At 51.1% G+C, this 19,867-nt stretch overlaps 1 protein-coding gene across 1 annotated transcript; it reads right to left on the reverse strand.

The window, feature by feature from the left end:
• Positions 1-1,784: 1,784 nt before the first annotated feature.
• On the reverse strand, positions 1,785-19,238 carry Mmp25 (matrix metallopeptidase 25). Its single transcript, XM_005081652.4, is given in 11 exon segments — positions 1,785-4,826; positions 5,024-5,210; positions 5,212-5,282; positions 5,385-5,537; positions 5,825-5,907; positions 7,345-7,429; positions 7,524-7,700; positions 15,063-15,352; positions 15,458-15,593; positions 18,164-18,296; positions 18,705-19,238. Coding segments are annotated over 11 exon segments (1,683 nt in total). The 5' UTR covers positions 18,813-19,238; the 3' UTR covers positions 1,785-4,566.
• Between the last annotated feature and the right edge of the window lie 629 nt (positions 19,239-19,867).

Genomic DNA, 19,867 nt, shown 5'->3' on the forward strand with positions numbered 1-19,867 from the left:
CTTCATTCTGGTACATAGTAAGTGCTCAGTGATCCCCGAACTGGGTCAACACACTTCGACCCTCGGGGAATTTCAGTCAGCCTGTCCACTTTCTGTGTCATAGGATGCTGTGGATCAAACTCATTGCTAGTGAAAACTGACAGTTGATATCAGGGCAAGAAGGGGTTGGGTGAGACACAAAGAGAATGATGTGAGGAGGAAGGGCAGAGTCAGGAGAGTCTTGGAGTACACCAGCCAGCTTCTGAGCAAGCAGGATGTGTGGAAAATGAGGTAACGCGCCCTGAGCCACGTGGCAAGGCATAAATAGAAATATGGGTTAATTTAATTGTAAGAATTAGCTAGTAACAAGCCTGAGGTATTAGCCGAACATTGATAATAAATATAAGCCTCAGGCTGTTTGTGAGTGACTGTGGGACAGGAAAACTTCTGCAATAGGATATAGGAGACATGCTTGCTTTTCTTTTGTGTTTGTTGTTTTGAGACTGTATCTAACTTAAACTGGCTTCAAATTCTGGGGTTCAAGTCACCCTCCTGTCTTAGACTCTGCAATAACCACAACTATATGTGTACACATGTCATTTGCTGATTTGATCAAAACTCCCCACAGGGAACAGAAGGCATAGGGCCAGTAAAGGCTTAGACAGACAATACCGACATCAGGAATGAGTAAAAAGGAGCTAGGACATCCAGGGACTCTGAGGCATCAAATGATGGCCAACACCAGATATCAGGTAACCCCCCTGAGTAAGGAGTGATGTAATTAACATACAGAACGCCACTTTTGTGTGAATTTTGTATAAATATGCACTTAAGATCAAAGGATGTGCCTTTGCCCTGCTGCCCATTGCCTATGTGTGTGTGGCTTGTGTTCCAGTAAATAAAGTCAGTCTCATCTGCCTATAGTTCCTTGAATTCTCCTCAGCCTCCCCTTTTCTGGCTTGGTAGCTTAGACCTCAGCAAACTCTGTTGCCTATCTTCGGTGAATAAGTAGTATGGGCTGCTGTGATGTGGCTATTCCCTCTAGGTTTGACATGACTACTGCCACCAGGAAGCAGAGCTACTGTGGTTTCCTGTGGGAGCAAAATAAACAACCAGATAGCTAATAACTAGGTCTATGGTAATAGGGCTGTCCACATTCCTTCTGAGAGGGTGGGAAGAGACTACCTCCTCCTCCTATCCTAGATATATATAATCTTAGGAATTCTAAAGTAAAAATGGTGATGTTGGGTCAGGAGCTCAGGACCAGCCTCAGCTATATAGTGAGTTTGAGGGAATTCCAGGCTACACAAGACTAGGTCTTAAAATAACAAAGAAGCTGTGCGTTGGTGTGCTCGCCTTTAATCCCAGCACTCAGGAGGCAGACCAGCCTGGTCTACAAGAGCTAGTTCCAGGACAGCCTCCAAAGCCACAGAGAAACCCTGTCTCAAAAAACCAAGAAAGACAGAGACAGAGAAAGGAAGGAAAGAAGGAAGGAAGGAAGGAAGGAAGGAAGGAAGGAAGGAAGGAAGGAAGGAAGAGAAAACAGCCTAGAGAAGTCAGGCCACACCTCCCTGAATGGCCAGTAGCTAGGCAGTAGAGGGATAGGCGGGACTGGCGTCAGTGTGGTGCTATATTGTTTACAATCTATTGAAGCTTGCCTGAGGATTCAGAAAGCAAAGTCAGCCTCAAGCTGTAGAGATCAGGCAGTGGAGGTAAACACCGTCAATCCCTGGACTCAAGAGACAGAGGCAGATGGAACTCTCTGAGTTCAAGGTCACCCAGGGCTACACGAGATTGAATCAGTCTAAAAGAGCAACAGATCTCATGCCTTTAATCCCAGCACTAGCGAGATATAAAAGATAGGAGCAGGGTCTTCCGTTGTCAGTATCAGGATTGTGCAGCCGCACTGAGCAGGGCATGGCAGTCTGGGGTTACAGTCTGAGGTTTGGTGGAGCCAGGATCTCCTTTCCATCTGAGGTAGAGGTGAGGGCTGGTGACCGGCTACCTTGCTTTTCTGATCTTTAGCTTGAACCCCAATATCAGTCTCTGGGTCTATTATATATCATGCTACAGATTAAGTAGGGGGAGGAATCTAGGTTTGTGAGAGAGGAGATAAGAGGAGGGAGAAAGAAAGGGAGATGCCTTGTACCAGGTCACTGCCAGACAGACAGACAAAGAGTAGGACATACAGCCGGGCGTTGGTGGCCCACGCCTTTAATCCCAGCACTCGGGAGGCAGAGGCAGGCGGATCTCTGTGAGTTCGAGGCTGGGCCGGGCCGATAGCCTCCAAAACAATACAGAGAAACCCTGTCTCGAAAAACCAAAGGAAAAAAAAAGCTACAGTTGCATTTTTGGTAGCTGTCTCCTAATGGTCAGACTGCTCCTCTTGGTTGCACATCCTTGAAGGTGCAGTCACTTTGTCCTCATAGTATCAGAAACCAAACCACTAGGATACTCAACCTATATATCTGCACTAACAAAAGCTCTGAATCCTTCTGACACGATTTCTTTTTTTTTTTTTAAAGATTTATTTATTTATTACATATACAGTGTTCTGTCTACATGCCAGAAGAGGGCACCAGATTGAATTGCAGATGGTTGTGAGCCACCATGTGGTTGCTGGGAATTGAACTCAGGACCTCTGGAAGAGCAGCCAGTGCTCTTAACCTCTGAGCCATCTCTCCAGCCCCTGACACGATTTCTTTTGGGGAGCTTACGATGGAATTACCCTACCAGGACTATCTGGTTTACCATATTTGAGATGGGGAAAGAATCACATTATCCAATAAATATTCCGCCTGCCTCATAAATATTCATAATAATATAAAAAACACTCACTGGTCTACTCCATTAGGCTGCTTCCCACTTAGGGTACCCCACTCAATCTCTTCAGAGTGCTTTGCTTGCTAGCTTGCTTTGGAGGCTGTCCTGGAACTTGCTTTGTAGATCAGCCTTGCCTTGAGTTCACAGAGATCCACCTGCCTCCCCAGGTGCTGGGACTAAAGGTGTGCAACACCAACACCTGGTTTGCTAGCTTGGTTCTTTTGTCTTAATAAACAAATCAAACTGTCTATGCTTCTTGACTGAATTCACTACCTCAAGAAAACAAGAATGGAGAGATTTCCATGAAATCTGGCACATTCTTACTTGGAAAGGAATCTGAGGGAGACATAGATGACTCCACAGCCTGACCTTGTAGAGAATACAAAAAGAGACAGTCCCTGGGAGAGAAGGCAGCACTATGAGAAGACCAGGGTCCAGTCCTTCAGGGCTCACCCGAGCCCCTTACTTATTAAAATGCAGATTCCTGACCCCATCCCCAGAAGGAGGATTCAGGCTGAGGGAATGATCTGCATTCTTAAATTCACATGAGATGGTGCTGGCACACCCCTTTAATCCCAGAACTCAGAAGGCAGAAGCAAGCAGATCTACAGGGTGAGTTCTAGGACAGCCAGGGCTACGTAGAGAAACCATCTTGAAAAGATAAATCCCCACAAAATGAATCTGATGAGGAATAATCTCTAGAACCAACGACCCAGGTCCTGAATCTCTGGGGACAGTGGGTTGGTTGAAGGAAGCTGCCTGTGTCATTGGGCACCTGGGGACAGGGGCAGGAGCTGGAGCCATGATGACTCAGAGGTTAAAGCTCATGCTATTCCTGTAGAGGACCTGAGTTCTTCAGTCGTGACCCAAGGCTCACAACCACTCCAGCTCCAAGAGGATCCAACACCTCTGGCTCCCTCAGGCTCCTGTACTCCCAGGCACAACTGAAACTAAAATGTGAGAAGAGGGGCAATGAGGAGGCTGTAGCAGCGACAGCCTCTCTGAGAAGGCCCTATGCATGTCTTCCCAGCAGCATGGCCCAATCCTGAATTCAGGGTGACACCCCCCACCACGCCAGGTTGTGTTCTGGGATGAGGGTGACCCATGTCAACACTGATGTTAACCGGCATTAGAAGCATGCTCTCGGTGAGGTAGCTTGGTCTTTGTCCCCACCCTGTGACAGCAAAGGGACATGGAGAACAACATGGTAAGAAGGCTCTGGAACACATTCAGCCGCTACAGGAGGCACTGGAGTTCAATGTCCTGGTCCTATTTAACCATCAAGTCAGAGTACAGTCACTGTCCCACTGTCACCAGGAGGACCAGTTGTAGAGAATCAGAAATCCAGATTCCCAGAAAGCAAGTCAGCACAGCAGAAGGCAGCACACAGCCTCAAGCATGCGTGGTTTCACTTCCTTCTGAGGAGCAACGGGATAAGGTAGAGCACTGTGTGTGGGGATTCCTAGCTCCAGCAGTGGCCGCGGCAAGGCGCCATTCTTGACGATGGAGACGGAGGTGGCATAGCGCCCCCTGGTGGTAGCCCTGACTGTGGCCACAGCTCCTGTGCCCTAACAACAAGCAGGCTCGGGGACCCTTGAAGTGTCAGCCGGCTTCTGCTAGGAATTCGCAGGGCTCTGCGCACCTGAGTCCCTGTGGGAACAGAGAGAGGCTCCGCAGCCTCTCACGACTACATTAGGTCCACTTGCGGGAGACTACGGGGCTCCCTTCGGTGTAGGGAGCTGATCCCCTAGGAAGGATCAGGTTTCAGCAAGAAAAGACAGCTCCAGCCAGAAATGGCAGGAGGGGTAGCAGGAGGGTCGCCAACAGTTGTCTTGAGGCTTGATTGAGCTCGCAATGACAATCACAGGTTCCGGTTTTGGGGGAGTTGGGGACTTGAGGGTCAGAGCTGGGGGCGGGGCAGTCCAGCCACTTGGGCCCCATGTGCTGGGGAGAATCCGACTCAGATTTGACACTGCCCTTCGCAAAGCGCCAGAAATGGGTGCCCTTGAAAAAGTAGGTGTCACCTGTAGGGGAGGAGACACCTCAGAGCCTTGGTCCAGACCTGTCCCAAGCCACTGCTCCTTTTTTCACACCAACTCCGGGGACCACCCCTTAGTTGCCATTCCTTCTTCATCCCCCCCCCCCGTCTCCCCCCCCAAGCCTCCTTTCCCTCCTCCAGGGACCACAGTTTGTAGATGAGGGCTTCCAGTGTTCCCCACACCTGTATTGCTGATGGTGACATCGTCTGGGGCGGAGGGCGCCCCCTCCCAGAGACTTAAGACACGTGGGTAGCCAGGGTCTGGGCGGGCAGCCTCCTCGTCATACCGCCAGTATCGATAGCCTCGGATCAGGTACGTCTTGCCATTGAGAGGCCAGGAGAACACAGCATCCACTTCTTCTCCCGGGGGGAAGCCCAAACTCTACCAATGGCCGGGCTTTGCCCTCCAGCTGTCTGTCCTGGAACACCCAGAACCAGGGACCTGGAAGAAGGCACGTTGGTAATGCGGGGCCGGGGGTGTGGGGTGTGGGGTGTGCTCCTTAGACCAGCCAGGTCCTATCCAGTACCACTGATCCCTACCCACCGCTGAAAAGGATGATTCGGCCATCTCTGGGCCGGGCATAGGCAGCCTGGATGACCCTCACATGAGTGGGCAGCCCCTCCCAAAACCGGTGCAGCCTAGCTGGACGGGGCGATACCAGCTGTCCTGAGGGTTGGAGGCGCCAGAACCAAGGGCCTGCAGGGGAAGAAGACAAAAAGGCTTGGGGATATGACAAGGTAAGGGCTCCTGTCTCTTTCCCAATGTCCCTCTATCCATCCCAGCGAGTGGCTGGACAAGGGGAGGATCCCTCTACACATCAAGCAAATCTGTGACCATCATTTTATAGCTTGCCCAGGATGTCTCCACACACCAATCCTCCCTCCTTCACTCTCCCTCCCAGAAAACTTTCCAGTCTGGGTGGGTCACCTGAAGTGTGTAAGAAGTCAATTATGCAGATCCAAGGGCCATCCTAAGTGACTTACCTTTGAAGAAGAAGGTCTCCCCTCGGATGTTGGCAATAGCATCAAAATTGCCCTCACAGCGGTCAGGCACAGGTGTGGAGGGGCTGGGGAGGGATGGCAGAGTGAACAGGAGGGAGGGCTCCCTGCTCCTTGCTCTTGACTAGTATGGCAAGGAAGTTTCCCATTTGTTTTTTTTGTGCTTGTGTGTACTGGTGCATGTGCATGCATGTAGGTGTATGTATTGGTGCATGTACACATGTGCTTGAGTGTGTATTGGTGTGTGTGTGTGCATGTATATACATGTGCGTACTGGTGCATGTGCACATGTGCTTGAGTGTGTACTGGTGTGTGTGCATGTACATGTGTGTGTACTGGTGTGTGTGCATATATGTATGTGTGTGTCCTGGTGCATGAGTGTGTATGTGTGTACTGGTGCATGTGCAGGTGTGTGTACTGGTGCATGAGCATATATGTATGTGTGTGTGTCCTGGTGCATGAGTGTGTATGTGTGTACTGGTGCGTGTGCACATATGTGTGTGTGTGTCCTGGTGCATGAGTGTGTATGTGTGTACTGGTGCATGTGCAGGTGTGATGAGTGCAGGTTGACAGTGCATGTCGTGTCTTCCTTGATTACTTTTCACCTTGTATTTTTGGGGTTTGAGTTTGTTTTTTAAGACAGGCTCTCTGTGCAGTCCTCACTATCCTGGAACTTGCTGTGTAGACCAGGCAGGTCTTGAATTTAGAGATCTGCCTGTCTCTGTGCAGTCCTCACTATCCTGGAACTTGCTGTGTAGACCAGGCAGGTCTTGAATTTAGAGATCTGCCTGTCTCTGTGCAGTCCTCACTATCCTGGAACTTGCTGTGTAGACCAGGCAGGTCTTGAATTTAGAGATCTGCCTGTCTCTGTCTCCTGAGAGTTGGTAACTAAAGGCATGTACCACATCTGGCTTCCAAGTTATTTTTTGAGACACTCTCTCTTGGTGACCATGCAGGTCACTGACTCTGCTAAACTGGGCAGCCAATGAGCTTCAGGGACCCGCTTGTCTCTGCCTTCCTGAGTTTTGGGATTACAGACCCAGCCCTCTGGCTTTCACATGGTTCTTTCGAATCTGAATTCATGCTTTCGTGGCAGTTACCTTGCTAAAGGGCCAGTATTCCCAGTTCTTTTTTTCATTCTTGTGGGTGTCTGAGAGACTCCAGAATGAGAGTTACAAGTAGTTGTGGGCAACTTGAAGTGGGTTCTGGGAACTCAAGTTGGGTTCTCAGAGAACAGCAAGTGCTCTTAAACACTGAACCGCCTCTCCAGCGCTTCCATCCCCTTTTCATGGACGACAGAGTCAAGGAGTTGGCCACACAGCTGGTCACGCAGCTGACCACACACCTGGTTACACAGCTGACCACACACCTGGTCACACAGCTGGTCACGCAGCTGGTCACACAGCTGACCACGCAGCTGGCCACACAGCTGGCCACGCAGCTGGTCACACAGCTGGCCACACAGCTGGTCACACAGCTGGCCACACAGCTGGTGGGGGACTCACCTGTCAGGGGGCAAGGGTGGAGGCTGTGGAGGTGAAGCCAAGGGTTTCCTTGTGGGCTTGTCATACGGGCTGTGGGATGTTTTCCCTGTGGGGAGAGTCAGACATAGGTTCCCCGGAACCGGTGTGTAGGTCGTAAGAAAGCTACATCTGGGTCTGGCTCTGGCATCTCCCTCCCATACCATAGAGCTGCTGCAATCCGTCACGGTCATCTTGGGACAAGCGGTATTTGTCAGGGTCTCCCACTGGGCCCTGGTAGAAGGGCCTCATAATGGAGTTGGGAGCAGAAGAGTGGCCGAGGCCAAGGGCGTGGCCAAACTCATGAACTGCTACTGCAAATAGGTCCGTTCCTTCACCATCTGGGGAGAGAGGACAGGGGTGAAGCAAGGCCATCCACATTGGAAAGGAAGCACAGGGGTTTGCCTGCTGGCCAGGAAGAAGACCCAGGGGACCCTGGAGTAGGGATTCCACCTCCTCTGCCCTGACCCCTTCCTGAATGGCATCACCATTCCTGTATTCCTTGAACCATCCAGCAAAGATTTTTGCTGTGACACTGGGATATGGGGGCCAAAAGGGCAGAAGAGAGGTGTTCTCATGCTGATGTAGTCCCTCACCCAGCAAGGGAAAACTGCATATAGAAACTTAGGGTGCAGAACCCTAAGGTGCCCGGCACTGGGAACATCCCCTTCCAATTCCAGCCTGTGGTTAGAAATCCCCACTTAGGGTGCTGGAGAGATGGCTCAGAGGGAAACAGGGCTGGATACTCCTCCAGACATCCAGAGTTCAAGTCCCACATGGAACCTCACAACCTGATGCCCTCTTCTGGCATAAAAGGTGTACATGATCACAGAGCACTCACACACATAAAATAAATAAATAAGCCTTTAAAAAGAAGACAAAGAAGAAAGAAAAAGAGGTCCCCACTCTGCTGAGCGTGGTGGCATAGACCTTTGGCCTCAGCATTCAGGAAGCAGAGGCAGGAGTCTCTTTGTGTTTGAAGTCATTTGGGCCTATATAGCAAATTAAAGTCTAGTTAGGACTACATAAAGAGACTCCCCTCCAAAAAAAAAAAAAAAAAAAAAAGAAAGAAAGAGAAAAGAAAAAGAAGCCCCAACCTCCCCTTCCCTCCATCTTCACCCAGGGTTTCACTCCTTTCTTTCCTTCCCTCCCGTGCTTGGATCCACATTTCCAGGCCATTTCCCAGACCTCACATCTCCACCCACCTCTCCTAGGGCCCTCACCCCTCCTTCCGCCAAAAGGAAAGCTCAGACCACAGCACACTGCTCTGGCCTCTTCCCCCACAGCTTCTTCCCTGGGGACCCCACCCAGGTCAGCCCAGAGCTTCTTGATTCTCGGCTTTATCGATCTCTGAAGTCACCGGTTGAGAAGGCCTGCCTGGAAGACACTAAGACAGTTAGCAGAGCCAGGCAGTCCCCCAGCAAGGCCCAGATTTCTGAATGTCACTCCACCTCCCTCATAGTTTCTAACCAGTATTAATGATACTGAAAGTGAGATGTTAGAAATGACCGGTGAACTGAAAAGCAGCTTGCCCTAACAGGAAAACAAAACCAACTTTTCTCTTTTCTTTTTTGAAACTGGGTCACACTATGCAGCCCTGGCTGAATAGGGATTGATCTTGATGCAATCCTCCTGCCTCTACCTTCTAAGCGAAATCACTACTGTTATATACCACTATACTTGGCAAGAGCAGCAAATGCAAGGATTCGTTCCGTCTCAGACCTCCATCTCCCATCATTTCACAGAGGGGAGACAGAGTCATCAAGGTCAGGAGCAGAGCTGGACAGGAAGCTGAGGGCCCTGCCTTCAGGTGACCCTGTCCGAACTACAACTTAAGTTCCACGTTGGCTGCAGGTCATCTTATTATTCTGAAGCCTTTTACTGAGAAGTCAGAGGAAGTGTGGTGTCTCAATCAGGATGTTCTCTTTCTCCTTCCTTATCTCACCTCTCTTGGGGCAACGCAGGGCTTCCGGGTCACGAACCCCTTCCTGCACCTTTCTCACGCTATGCAGATGGAGAACATAACATAATCACCCAGACTAACCCGTGAGAGGCCTGGTGGACAATGTTCAGGGTCCCTGCCACCACCCATCTTTATTGTCTTTGGCCTAGCAGGTGACTGCTTTGGTCCTCTCAACTTCTATTCTAGGTTCATAGGCCCTCAAAGATGGGACCTGGACTCGGACCCCATCTTCATGTGACAAGGCTGGCAATTGTGTTTCCTATTTCATCAAGGCAGGCAGGGCTGGGGGTGTACTCAGTTGGTAGAGACCTTGTCTAGCATGCATAGAGTCCTGGGTTTGACTCCCAGCACAACGTAGAGTAACCCTGATAGTGCATGCCTGTGAGGGACATGAGAGTAGGATGAGCAGGAATTCAAGGTAATCCTTAGCTATATAGCAACTTTGAGGCCAGCCTGAGATACATGAGACCCTTTCTCAAAAAACAAAAAGCCAGGGGCCGGGAGGGATGACTCAGTTATTTAGAATGTCTACTGCTCTTCCAGAGGACCCCAGTTTGGCTCTGAGCACCCACCCCAGGGTGCTCACACCTGCCTGTAACTCCATGTGCAAGGAAGTCCGTACCCTCCTCCAGCATCTGCACTCGAGTACATGCCCCCACACAGACACACACACACATGGTTAAAAATAACAAATGTAAATCTTAAAACTAAAATCCAAACCAAACAAACTAAAAAGGCAGGCAATGCAATGTGATGTCACCTGGGGTACACATGTACACACGGGCAGATAGCCTCACAGCCCCACACTGACCTCTTGTCTCCTGCCCGTGCCCATTTCTTTCTTCCTGTCTAGGCATCTGTGCCCCCCCCCTTTTTTTTTTTTTTTTTTGGTTTTTCGAGACAAGGTTTCTCTGTGGCTTTGGAGGCTGTCCTGGAACTCACTCTGTAGACCAGGCTGGCCTCGAATTCACAGAGATCCGCCTGCCTCTGCCTCTCGAGTGCTGGGATTAAAGGCTAAAGGCGTGCGCCACCAACGCCCGCCCCCCCCATTTTTGAGACAGTTTATATAAACTATGTAGACCAGGCCAGTCTAAATTCAGAGATCTGCCTGCCTCTGCCAAGTGCTGGGATGAAAGGTGTGTACCCTACCCAGGCATCCACATTCATCTTTCTATTCATGCACTGGTAGAGCCAATGCTTAAAACCCTTCATCCTAGCCGGGTGTTGGTGGCGCACGCCTTTAGCCTTTAATCCCAGCACTCGAGAGGCAGAGGCAGGCGGATCTCTGTGAGTTCGAGGCCAGCCTGGTCTACAGAGTGAGTTCCAGGACAGCCTCCAAAGCCACAGAGAAACACTGTCTCGAAAAACCAAAAAAAAAAAAAAAAAAAACCCTTCATCCTGAGACACTCTTTGGGCCTGGTCCCCAGGATTCCAGCCTCCCTAGTTTCTGCCCGTGCTTCTTAGCCAAGTTCCTCAGTCAGTGGTTTAAACAGTCTTCACTTCCTCTATTTTTCTCACGCCTAACTACAGTTTGAAATTCTTCTCATGGAGCAAGCAGGCACAAAAAGGCCACTTGTCAGCCAGGGGGTGGTGACACACACCTTTAATCTCAACCCTCAGGAGGCAAAGGCAGTCAGATTTCTGTGAGTTCAAGGCCAGCCTGGTGTACATAGGGAATTCCAGGACAGTTGAGCTGTTACACAGAGAAACCCTGTCTGAAAAAGAAATGTCATTTGTCCCCAAATAACTAAATCCTGGTCACGTGACTTGCTGGACATTTCCCTGCCTAGCTGTGTCTAACCACTTCCTCTGAACTTTTGTATTCATCATTTTTCAGCCCTTTTTCTCCCTACTTCCATTGCTTTAGGTTTAGGGTTTTTTCCCCAGACAGGGTCTCTTGCTTGCAGGCCTAGATTTCTCTTTGTAGATGATTCACTGGCTGTCGCTTGTGTCAGCCTCCAAAGGCTGGGGTTACCAGCATGTACCGCCACGCCCAGCTCCCCATCAATCTCCCCAGCTACCTGCTTCTTAACTTTAAGGCTCTCCATCGCTGCTTTTGACTTTTACATGCTCCACTGTCTCCCTGGCACCTCCCGACCCCTCCCCAGGCTCAGCTCTGCGAGCAGCTGGCAGTGCAGTCAGCAGCCCAGGTGCCCACAGTGAGGAGAACACAGAGCACCCAGGCGGAAGGCGCTCTTCCCCCCCATGTCTCCGCTGAGGAAGCAGAGCGGCAAGTGGAGGAGCCCGAGCTCGCTCAGCATCAGAGCTGGCCTGCTTGATCTGGAGATGCCGGCCTGCAAGGGCTTCAGGCCGCCCTGTGCTGCAGGGTATCTACAGCCTCACTGTCAGTCTGTGACTGGCTGCCAGCGCCCCACAGAGCCTGGGCACCAGACCCAACCATCCCCTCCCCACTCATCTTACCCTAGCACAGAAAAGGACTGATCGGTACAGAACTGAGAAGACCTGCCCCCACCATCCATGTTCAGTTCTAACCCCCCCAGCCCCACACCACACACACACACACACACACACACTCACACACACACTCACACACACACTCACACACACACACTCACACACACTCACACACACACTCTCACACACACTCACACACACACACACTCATACACACTCACACACACACGCTCACACACGCTCACACACTCACACACACGCTCACACACACTCACACACACTCACACACACACTCACACACTCTCACACACACTCACACACACACACTCACACACACTCACACACTCACTCACACACTCACACACACACTCACACACACACTCACACACACACTCACACACACACACACACACACACACCGCTTCCCTTTCTCCTGAGAATCCTTTCCCTTGAGAAACTGTTTGCTTAAGAATTTCTGTGCGACTGACGGTGGTGCACGCCTTCAATCCCAGCACTAAGGAGGTAAGGGCAGACAGACCTCTGTTAGTTCAAGGCCAGCCTGGTCTATAGAGAAAGTTTCAAGATAGTCAGGGCTACACAGAGAAACCCTGTTCTGGAAAAACAAACAAGGAAAAAATAAAAACAGGAGACTGGAGAGGTGACTCAGCAGTTAAGAGCACTGGCTGCTCTTCCAGAGGTCCTGGGTTCTAGTCCCAGAAACCACACGATGGCTCACAACCATCTACAGTGGGATCTGATGCCCACTTCTGGCATAAAGGCATACATGCAGATAGAGCACTCATATACATAAAACAAGTAAATAAAATCTTAAAGCAAAAGAAAGACAAACAAAGAATTTCTATCTGGAAACAAGAGGAACGAATACAATTTTTTAAAAAGTGGGATGGGATGGGGGAAGGCAGGAAAAAAAAGGCTTCCTCTGTGAAGCTCTACTTCCAGGGAACCTGACCTAGGTCAGAATTGGGAGTCCAATTCTAAAGAGGGTATTTATCCTCCATGCCACCTGCACAGAACATGCACATACTGCCAACACGTCCAGACCTGTGCTTACCCACCCTGCCAGCCCACTGCTCCCTCCCCCATGTATAATAGTAGCAATCTTCTAGGGTGCTGAGCTGGACCTGGCCGTCATCTGCCATCGTCACTGGGGGTCTAGTCGGATCGCAGTCTGGGCCTGCTCTGACGCCCCTCAGCTCTGCCTCTTCACGGTCAGTCCCACCTGCTGCCTCTCGCCTCTCGCCACTCCGCCTCCCCATGCATCCAGGAATATTTCTAGGATGCAAGACTATTTGATGTGTTCCCATTGCTTCCTGAACCCTGTTCTTCAAATACTGCTTCCTTTCCAAAACCCTTTGTAACCCAGAGCCCTCTCTCATCTGTGACATCATACACGCTGACGTTGCCCACAGCTTTGTGTCCCAGCCATCAATGCTCCAGACCGTATCTTCCCTCAGTGGCTCCTCCCACTCTGGCTACATGGCACTCAGCCAACTCACTGGCTGGTGTGTTCTTCTTGTGTGTCCCCTATACCTATGCACTGGCCTGTGACACCTGGTACTCAGCATTCTTTGTTCAAGACAGAGTCACTCTGTAGCCTAGGCTGGCCTTCATCTCACTATGTGGCCCCAGGTTGGCCTCAAACTTGCTACAATTCTTCCTTAGCTTTCTAAGCACTGGGATTACAGGTGTGCTCATCACACCTGCTCTGAACCCTGTCTTATAAAAACGAAATGTTTGTCTTGAGTTGGAGTCTTTGTTTGTTTTTTGTGTTGGTTTGGTTTTGGTTTTGGTTTTTCAAGAGAGCGTTTCTCTTTGTAACAACTCTGTCTGTCCTGGAACTCTACCTGTAGACCAGGCTGGTCTTTAACTCGTAGAGATCTGCCTACCTCTGCCTCCCGAGTGCTGGGACTAAAGGAGTGCACCACCATGCCTGACTCTGAAGTCTTGCTGTATATCTTCAACTGATCTGAATCTCACAATCCTCCTGCCTCAGCTTCTCAGCACTGGGATCACAGATGCCTGCTGTTACCTGACTGCCACCACATCCGGCACATGTCATAGTTAAGCAGAAAGAGTCACCACTTCTAGGAAGCCTCCCCTGCCCAAGAGTAACAGGCTGCCACTGGGAACTCAAGCTGAGAACTTCCTCTGCTGTGATTTCTGGCCATTGCATCACGTTGCATAGAGGTGACGGCCACTCTTCTGCCTACGTTGATGGATAGTGAGGTGTTTGAGTTTTTACACAGTACTTCTCTGAGCTAGGCACTTGACAGGACAATCAATTCTTCTCCTTTTTTTTTGAGACAGGGTTTCTCTGTGCAACAATCCTAGCTATCCTGGAACTTGCTCTGTAGACCAGGCTGGCCTCAAACTCACAGAGATCCATGTGCTGGGAGTAAAGGTGTGGGCCACCACTGTCTGAGCTTGGCACTTGAAACGCCTCTGTAGTGGTAATTTTGGACAGGCACCTAATGGATTGTTCAAACAGCAGTCCACATGTGGCTGTGAAGCTGTTCCAGAGGTTTGACTACAATCTACTCTCACTGAAGCAAGCTACCCCAATGCAGAAGGACCATATCAATCCAGCTCTAAGGGCAAACACTGAGGATTCTAGGAGGGAAGAAACTCTGTCAAGACTATAACAGAAATCTAGCTTGATTTTTCACTCTGCTTTACAAATTTTGGCCATGTTAATTCCCACAATCCCCATGAACTGATTCCTTAAAGTAAATCTGTTTTAGGACAGGCTAGAATAAATAATGAGTTCAAAGTCAGCCTGGGTTACAATAATGAGACCAAGTCTCAAAAAAAATAAAAACAAAAACCTCTTTTTGTGTATTGTTAACGGTGTGGGAGGGGCTGGGGACTGGAGAGGTAGTGTAGTGATTAGGAGTATTGGCTGCTCTTCTACAGGTTTGATTCCCAGCACCTACATGGTAGATCACACCCACCTGTAATACCAGTTCCACATCCTTCAGGCTTCCTAAGGTACCAGGCAATGAACCTGGCACCCAGACATACATGCAGATAAAACATCTATACACATACAATTAATTAATTGTGGCTGAGCTCACTATGTAGACCAGGCTAACCTCAAATTCACAGACACCTGCCACTGTCTCCTGAGTGCTGGGATTAAAGCTGTGTGTTACCATGCTGGGCCAGTGTGTGTGTATACGAGTGTGTGTGTGTCTTCTGAACCCATACATGCTAGACAAGCAGTAGACCACTAAACTACCTATCTCCAGCTCCTCTGGGGAATCCTTGACTGATTTTATCAATTAATTTAAACCAAGTTCTTTACCTTTTGACCCAAAAGTCCAGGTCTCCTCATCATCGAAGTGAGTGTCTCCAGAGATGGGGTGCTCCCCAGGGAAGAAGGCATGAGCCAGGGTACCACCGGGTCCATCAAAGGGGTAGCTGTCCTGGTGGTAGCCCCGGGAAAAGTGGATAAGGATGTCGGGCTCCTGATTCTGAGAATCCACCTCCTGGAAAGTAAGGCCGGACTCAACAGCCCAGACAGCCAGGGCATAGCTCATGAGGGTCCTCACGGTCGACTGGCTCAACTGGGAGTTCTGAGAGAAGGACTGGATACTGAGGAGAGAGGAGGAGACTCAGTGGCTGTGAAGGGAATGGCCAGCCAGGCAAGTTTGGGACCTCAGGGGCAGGACAAGGGGAAACACAGGCACCAAGACCTACCTCCACGTCAGGGTGCGCTTCTCCCACACACTGCCACTCAGAGCATAGCGGCGACGGCGCCTGACCAGCCCAGCAGCCCCTAGGATATCAGGCAGGGAGCAGCGGGGCTTGTGCATGGTGGCTATTGTTATCGGGTCTGTGAGAGAGAGACGTGATGAGTAATAGGATAGTCTGTCATGGTACCAACTAAGAAGTTGGCTCAATGGAGCTGAAAAGTTAGCTCAACAGCTAAAGCCACTGGCCGTTCTTCTAGAGGACCCAAGTTCAAGTCTCAGCACCCACATGGTGACTCACAATAGCCTGTAGCTCCAGTGTCAAGTGCCCTGACACCATCTTCTGACCTCTATGATGCATAGGCACCCACACAGGTCACACACCTGAACACATAAAATAAAAATAACTAAATATTTAAAAAAGAGCCAGGCAGTGGTAGCGCACACCTTTAATCCCAGCACCTGGGAGGCAGAGGCAGGCAGATCTCTTGTGAGTTTGAGATCAGCCTGGTCTACAAGAGCTAGTTCCAGGACAGCCTCCAAAGCCACAGAGAAACCCTGTCTCGAAAAACAAAACAAAAACAAACAAACAAAAAAAGAAAGTGGCTTAGGGCCTCATGGTCTGAAAGCAGAGAGTCACGGTGAAAGCTAGCTCAAGCCAGGGGCGCTCTCTACTTGGCCTTGGGGGGACTGGCCATTGCAGGAGGCACTCAGAGGCTTAAGCTGGGTCTCCTGTGCCACTTCCCTAGCCTCAGCGGGTGGACACTAAAGGAAGGTACTCCAACGGTGTACCTGTGAGTCTGGACACCAGAGGTCAAGTCAACCTTGGGTGTCATTCTTAAGTGCTATCAACCTTGGGTTTTTTGTTTGTTTTGTTTTGTTTCATTGGCTTTGGGTTTTGAGACAGGATCTCTCACTTGGTCCAGAATTCCCCAAGTAGGTTAGATTGGCCAATGAGTCCCAAGGATCTGCATCTCTGCATCTCTGCCTCCCCAGGGCATTCCACCAGACCCCCTTTTAGCTGATTTCTAGAGGTCAAACTCAAGTCTTGATGCTTGCGAGACAAACATTTTATACCTAGGCCATCTCCCCTTTCCTTTAAGGTCAGAATTCAAAAGGCTGCCCCTCCCCTTAAAGCTGTCCATCACTCTTTTTGTTGTTGTTTGTATGTTTTCCTCCTGTTTTTTTGAGAAAGGGTTTCTCTGTGTAGCTCTCTGACTGTCCTAGAACTTGCTCTGAAGACCAGGGTGGCCTCGAATCCAAACTCAGAGATCTGCCTGTCTCTGCCTCCCAAGTACTGGGATTAAAGGTGAGAGCCGCCACCACCACCCCACCTAGTTTAAATCCTCATGGGATACTGATCAAAGTCTGCAGGCCAGTAGGGACCAGCAGGGATCTTTACTCTGAAGCAGCTAGCCACCCCTTCTCAAATTAGATCTATCTGTAAATCCCCTTTCTAGCACCTGCCCATTTCTAGGAGTCATTTCACATTCAAGTGAGGTCAAAGCACATCTCACTGGTAGCAATAGCAAACAGTAACCAAGGGCCCTATAGCTCTGGGTCTAGAGCACGGGTCTTGCAAATAGTAACCAAGAACACAGTGACGTCGGCCTCTGTTCTAGGCTGAGAATGAACAGAGCAGGGGGAGGTTTCTTTCTGGAAGATTCTCTGAGCTCCGTCTGCCATTCTATGTAACTGCACAGGAGAGTCCTCAGCTCTACCTCCAAAATATGCTCTCTGCCACATCCCCACCTCTACTCCACCAGCGCCACCTGCAAAAGACTCCTTCTGGTTCTCCACCTACCCTCTACCCCTGTCAGCAAACAGAAGAAACTTAAGACCAAACCAGAACTGAGCCCTATGGCATCAGTGAGGCTGGAACAGGAGGACCACAAGTTTAAGTCCACCCTAAGCGACAGAGCCTCCCCCACAATGAACAACAACAAAACCCCGAGTCAGACCACGTTTCTTTCCCCCTTTGAGCCCTCCTCCCCTGGTGTCTTCTTATCCTTCAAGGTGACCTAATCAGGCTCTTGCCTAAGCCCCTCAGCCTGCCTTCACTGCCAGCAGATAAACATGTGCCTGCCACAGCTCTTTTGCAGTTACCGGGCCATTTCCCCCACATTTTCCTGTGGTGGCATCCTGTCTGTGATCTTAGCTTATAGGCTCACAGGATGTCTTTCAGAGTGTCCTACCCAGCCAGATGCAGCAGTATAGACCTGGAATTCCAGCACTCAGGCTGAGGCAGGAGGATCTCGGAGTTCAAGGCCAACCTGTGCTCAGTGGCAGGATTCCCCCAAAACAAATCAGCGTCCTACCATAATCATGGGGATGGCACCATCTGAAATAATTTTGGATATTGATGATCTTGATCTGTTTCTTTCTCCCTCAGAATGTCAGCTCCAGAGAGCGGGGGCCAGATCTGTTCCATCCCTGTTGCAACAATGGAGCCTGACAAAGACAGGACGGATAACTGGATGCCGGCAGACCTCCAAGGTCTGGGCTGGGACCTGAGACCAGCATCTTGATATCTCTTGTGATTCAGGCCTTCCCTGTGGTGTAAAGACTCTGGACCATCGACACAGGCAGGACCGCCCCGTGGCAGGGGCGTGGTGGGCTACCTACCCATTCTGCCTGTCTAAAGACTCTGGACCATCGACAGAGGCAGGACCGCCCCGTGGCAGGGGTGGCAGGGGCGTGGTGGGCTACCTACCCATTCTGCCTGTCTCAGGCAGCCCAGCAAATCTCTGCATGACTTTGATCGCATCCTGCAGCTTCTCAAGGCTTTGCAGCTGGGCTTGGGAAGGGTCCGCCGGAGGCAGGTAGCCATAGCGAGTCAGCCAGTCCTAGGGCATAGGAGAGGAATGATGAAGCCCTAAAAAGATGGAGCTCGCCCTTCTCACCATAATTTGAAAAGTCCAACCCTCTAGGGGATCCAGAGACAGTGGTCCCAGCCCTGGATGACAGCGCCCATCTCCCTTACATACACAGCCAGGGTCCCCACTCCCCAGCTCTAGGTTTGTCAGTCTTTTAGATGCAGCAGGTGAAGGGCCCCAGCTTCCCATTTTAGCTCCTTTCCACACTTCCAAATCCCAGCCGCCAAACTTCCAGATACAGCTAGTAATACAGGTCCCCAGCCACCTTTCAGGACATTTGAATCCAGCCCCCTCTTTTCTTCAGACCCAGGAGTCCACCCTACTCCTTTCCTTTTACAGGCTCTCTGTGATCCCAGGAGCCAGAGGATCCGAGCTCACCACGCCCAGGCTCTCGTCCTGCGCCCTGGAAATCGGAGCGCGCACAGGCTGCAGCAGAATAACCAGCAGAAGACCAAGTAACCAGATACCGAGCGCCTGCAGCCTCATGGCGCTTTCAGCCTGGACCTCGGGGACACTCGAAGGGGCCCTGACTCCGTCCGCCCTGGGGGTCTGGAGGAGGACAGGGACCCGGTGAGGATCCAGAGAGCCCACACAGGGTAGTAGAGATGAGCAGGGGAGATCCGGGAGCCTAGCAGGCACAGCAGGGGCTGAGCGGCAATAGCCGAGGGTAGAGGTGGGGCTGGGGTCCTGGGAGCGTGGAGAAGGCGCAGGAGGGGACAGAGGTCCGGTAAAGAAGTCCACTACGGGAGTCTCTCCTGTCCCTCGGTCCCCCAGGTGCTGTCCGTGCCTGGGCGCTGCGCCAACTGCCCCGCCTGCAAGTGGAAGCCTTGATGGGGCGGAGCTCACGGCGATGAGCGTTAAGGGCGCGGCGGGGAAAGCAGTCCAATCTTCCAATGTCCAGCACGAAGGGGAGAGCCAGTCGTCGTCCCCCACCCCCGCCCCCCGCTGCTCCTCACTGGAAAGCAAGGACTCTCATGCGAGCTCAAGGACTAGCCGCAGGGCAAGCGGTCTGATGTGTCCCCTCCTCCACGACCTCCGTCAGAAAAGTTTCTGTTCCCAGATCCATGCTCTATCGGGACTCGTGGAGTAGTCCCTGCTTCTGCTTCCTTAGGACCGCGAGCCGGGGGAGGGGTGGCTGGAGTTCCCCTCCCCCACGCATCCTGCCGCCCTGCCGGGGGATCCCAGGCTGCTGGCAGTATGAGCTCCGTAAGCTTCCTTTTCACCGCAGGATCCCAGCCGGGTCTAGATGTGCTCAGCGTGACTGCCCCGGACCATCCATTGTCCCAACTCACCTAAAAGGCTCAGCTCGGAGGACCGGACGCTGGCGCCTCAAGACCCCAAACTCGCCTGTTCCCACCTCATGGTTTTCCCCCCAGGGATTAGGCATTTAAACCCCAAACCTGCACACACAGGAGACAGCAAAAGGTGGAAGAGGCAATTCTTGGGGGAAAAGGGCATGGCCTGGGGACCAGCAGAGCCTCCCCTACAGCCAGAGGAGCCTAGGGACGGAGACCAGACAAGTGGAGAGCGGCTGGGAGGAA

Source organism: Mesocricetus auratus, unplaced genomic scaffold, assembly GCF_017639785.1.
Source record: "Mesocricetus auratus isolate SY011 unplaced genomic scaffold, BCM_Maur_2.0 Super-Scaffold_100007, whole genome shotgun sequence".
NCBI classification, from domain to species: domain Eukaryota; kingdom Metazoa; phylum Chordata; class Mammalia; order Rodentia; family Cricetidae; genus Mesocricetus; species Mesocricetus auratus.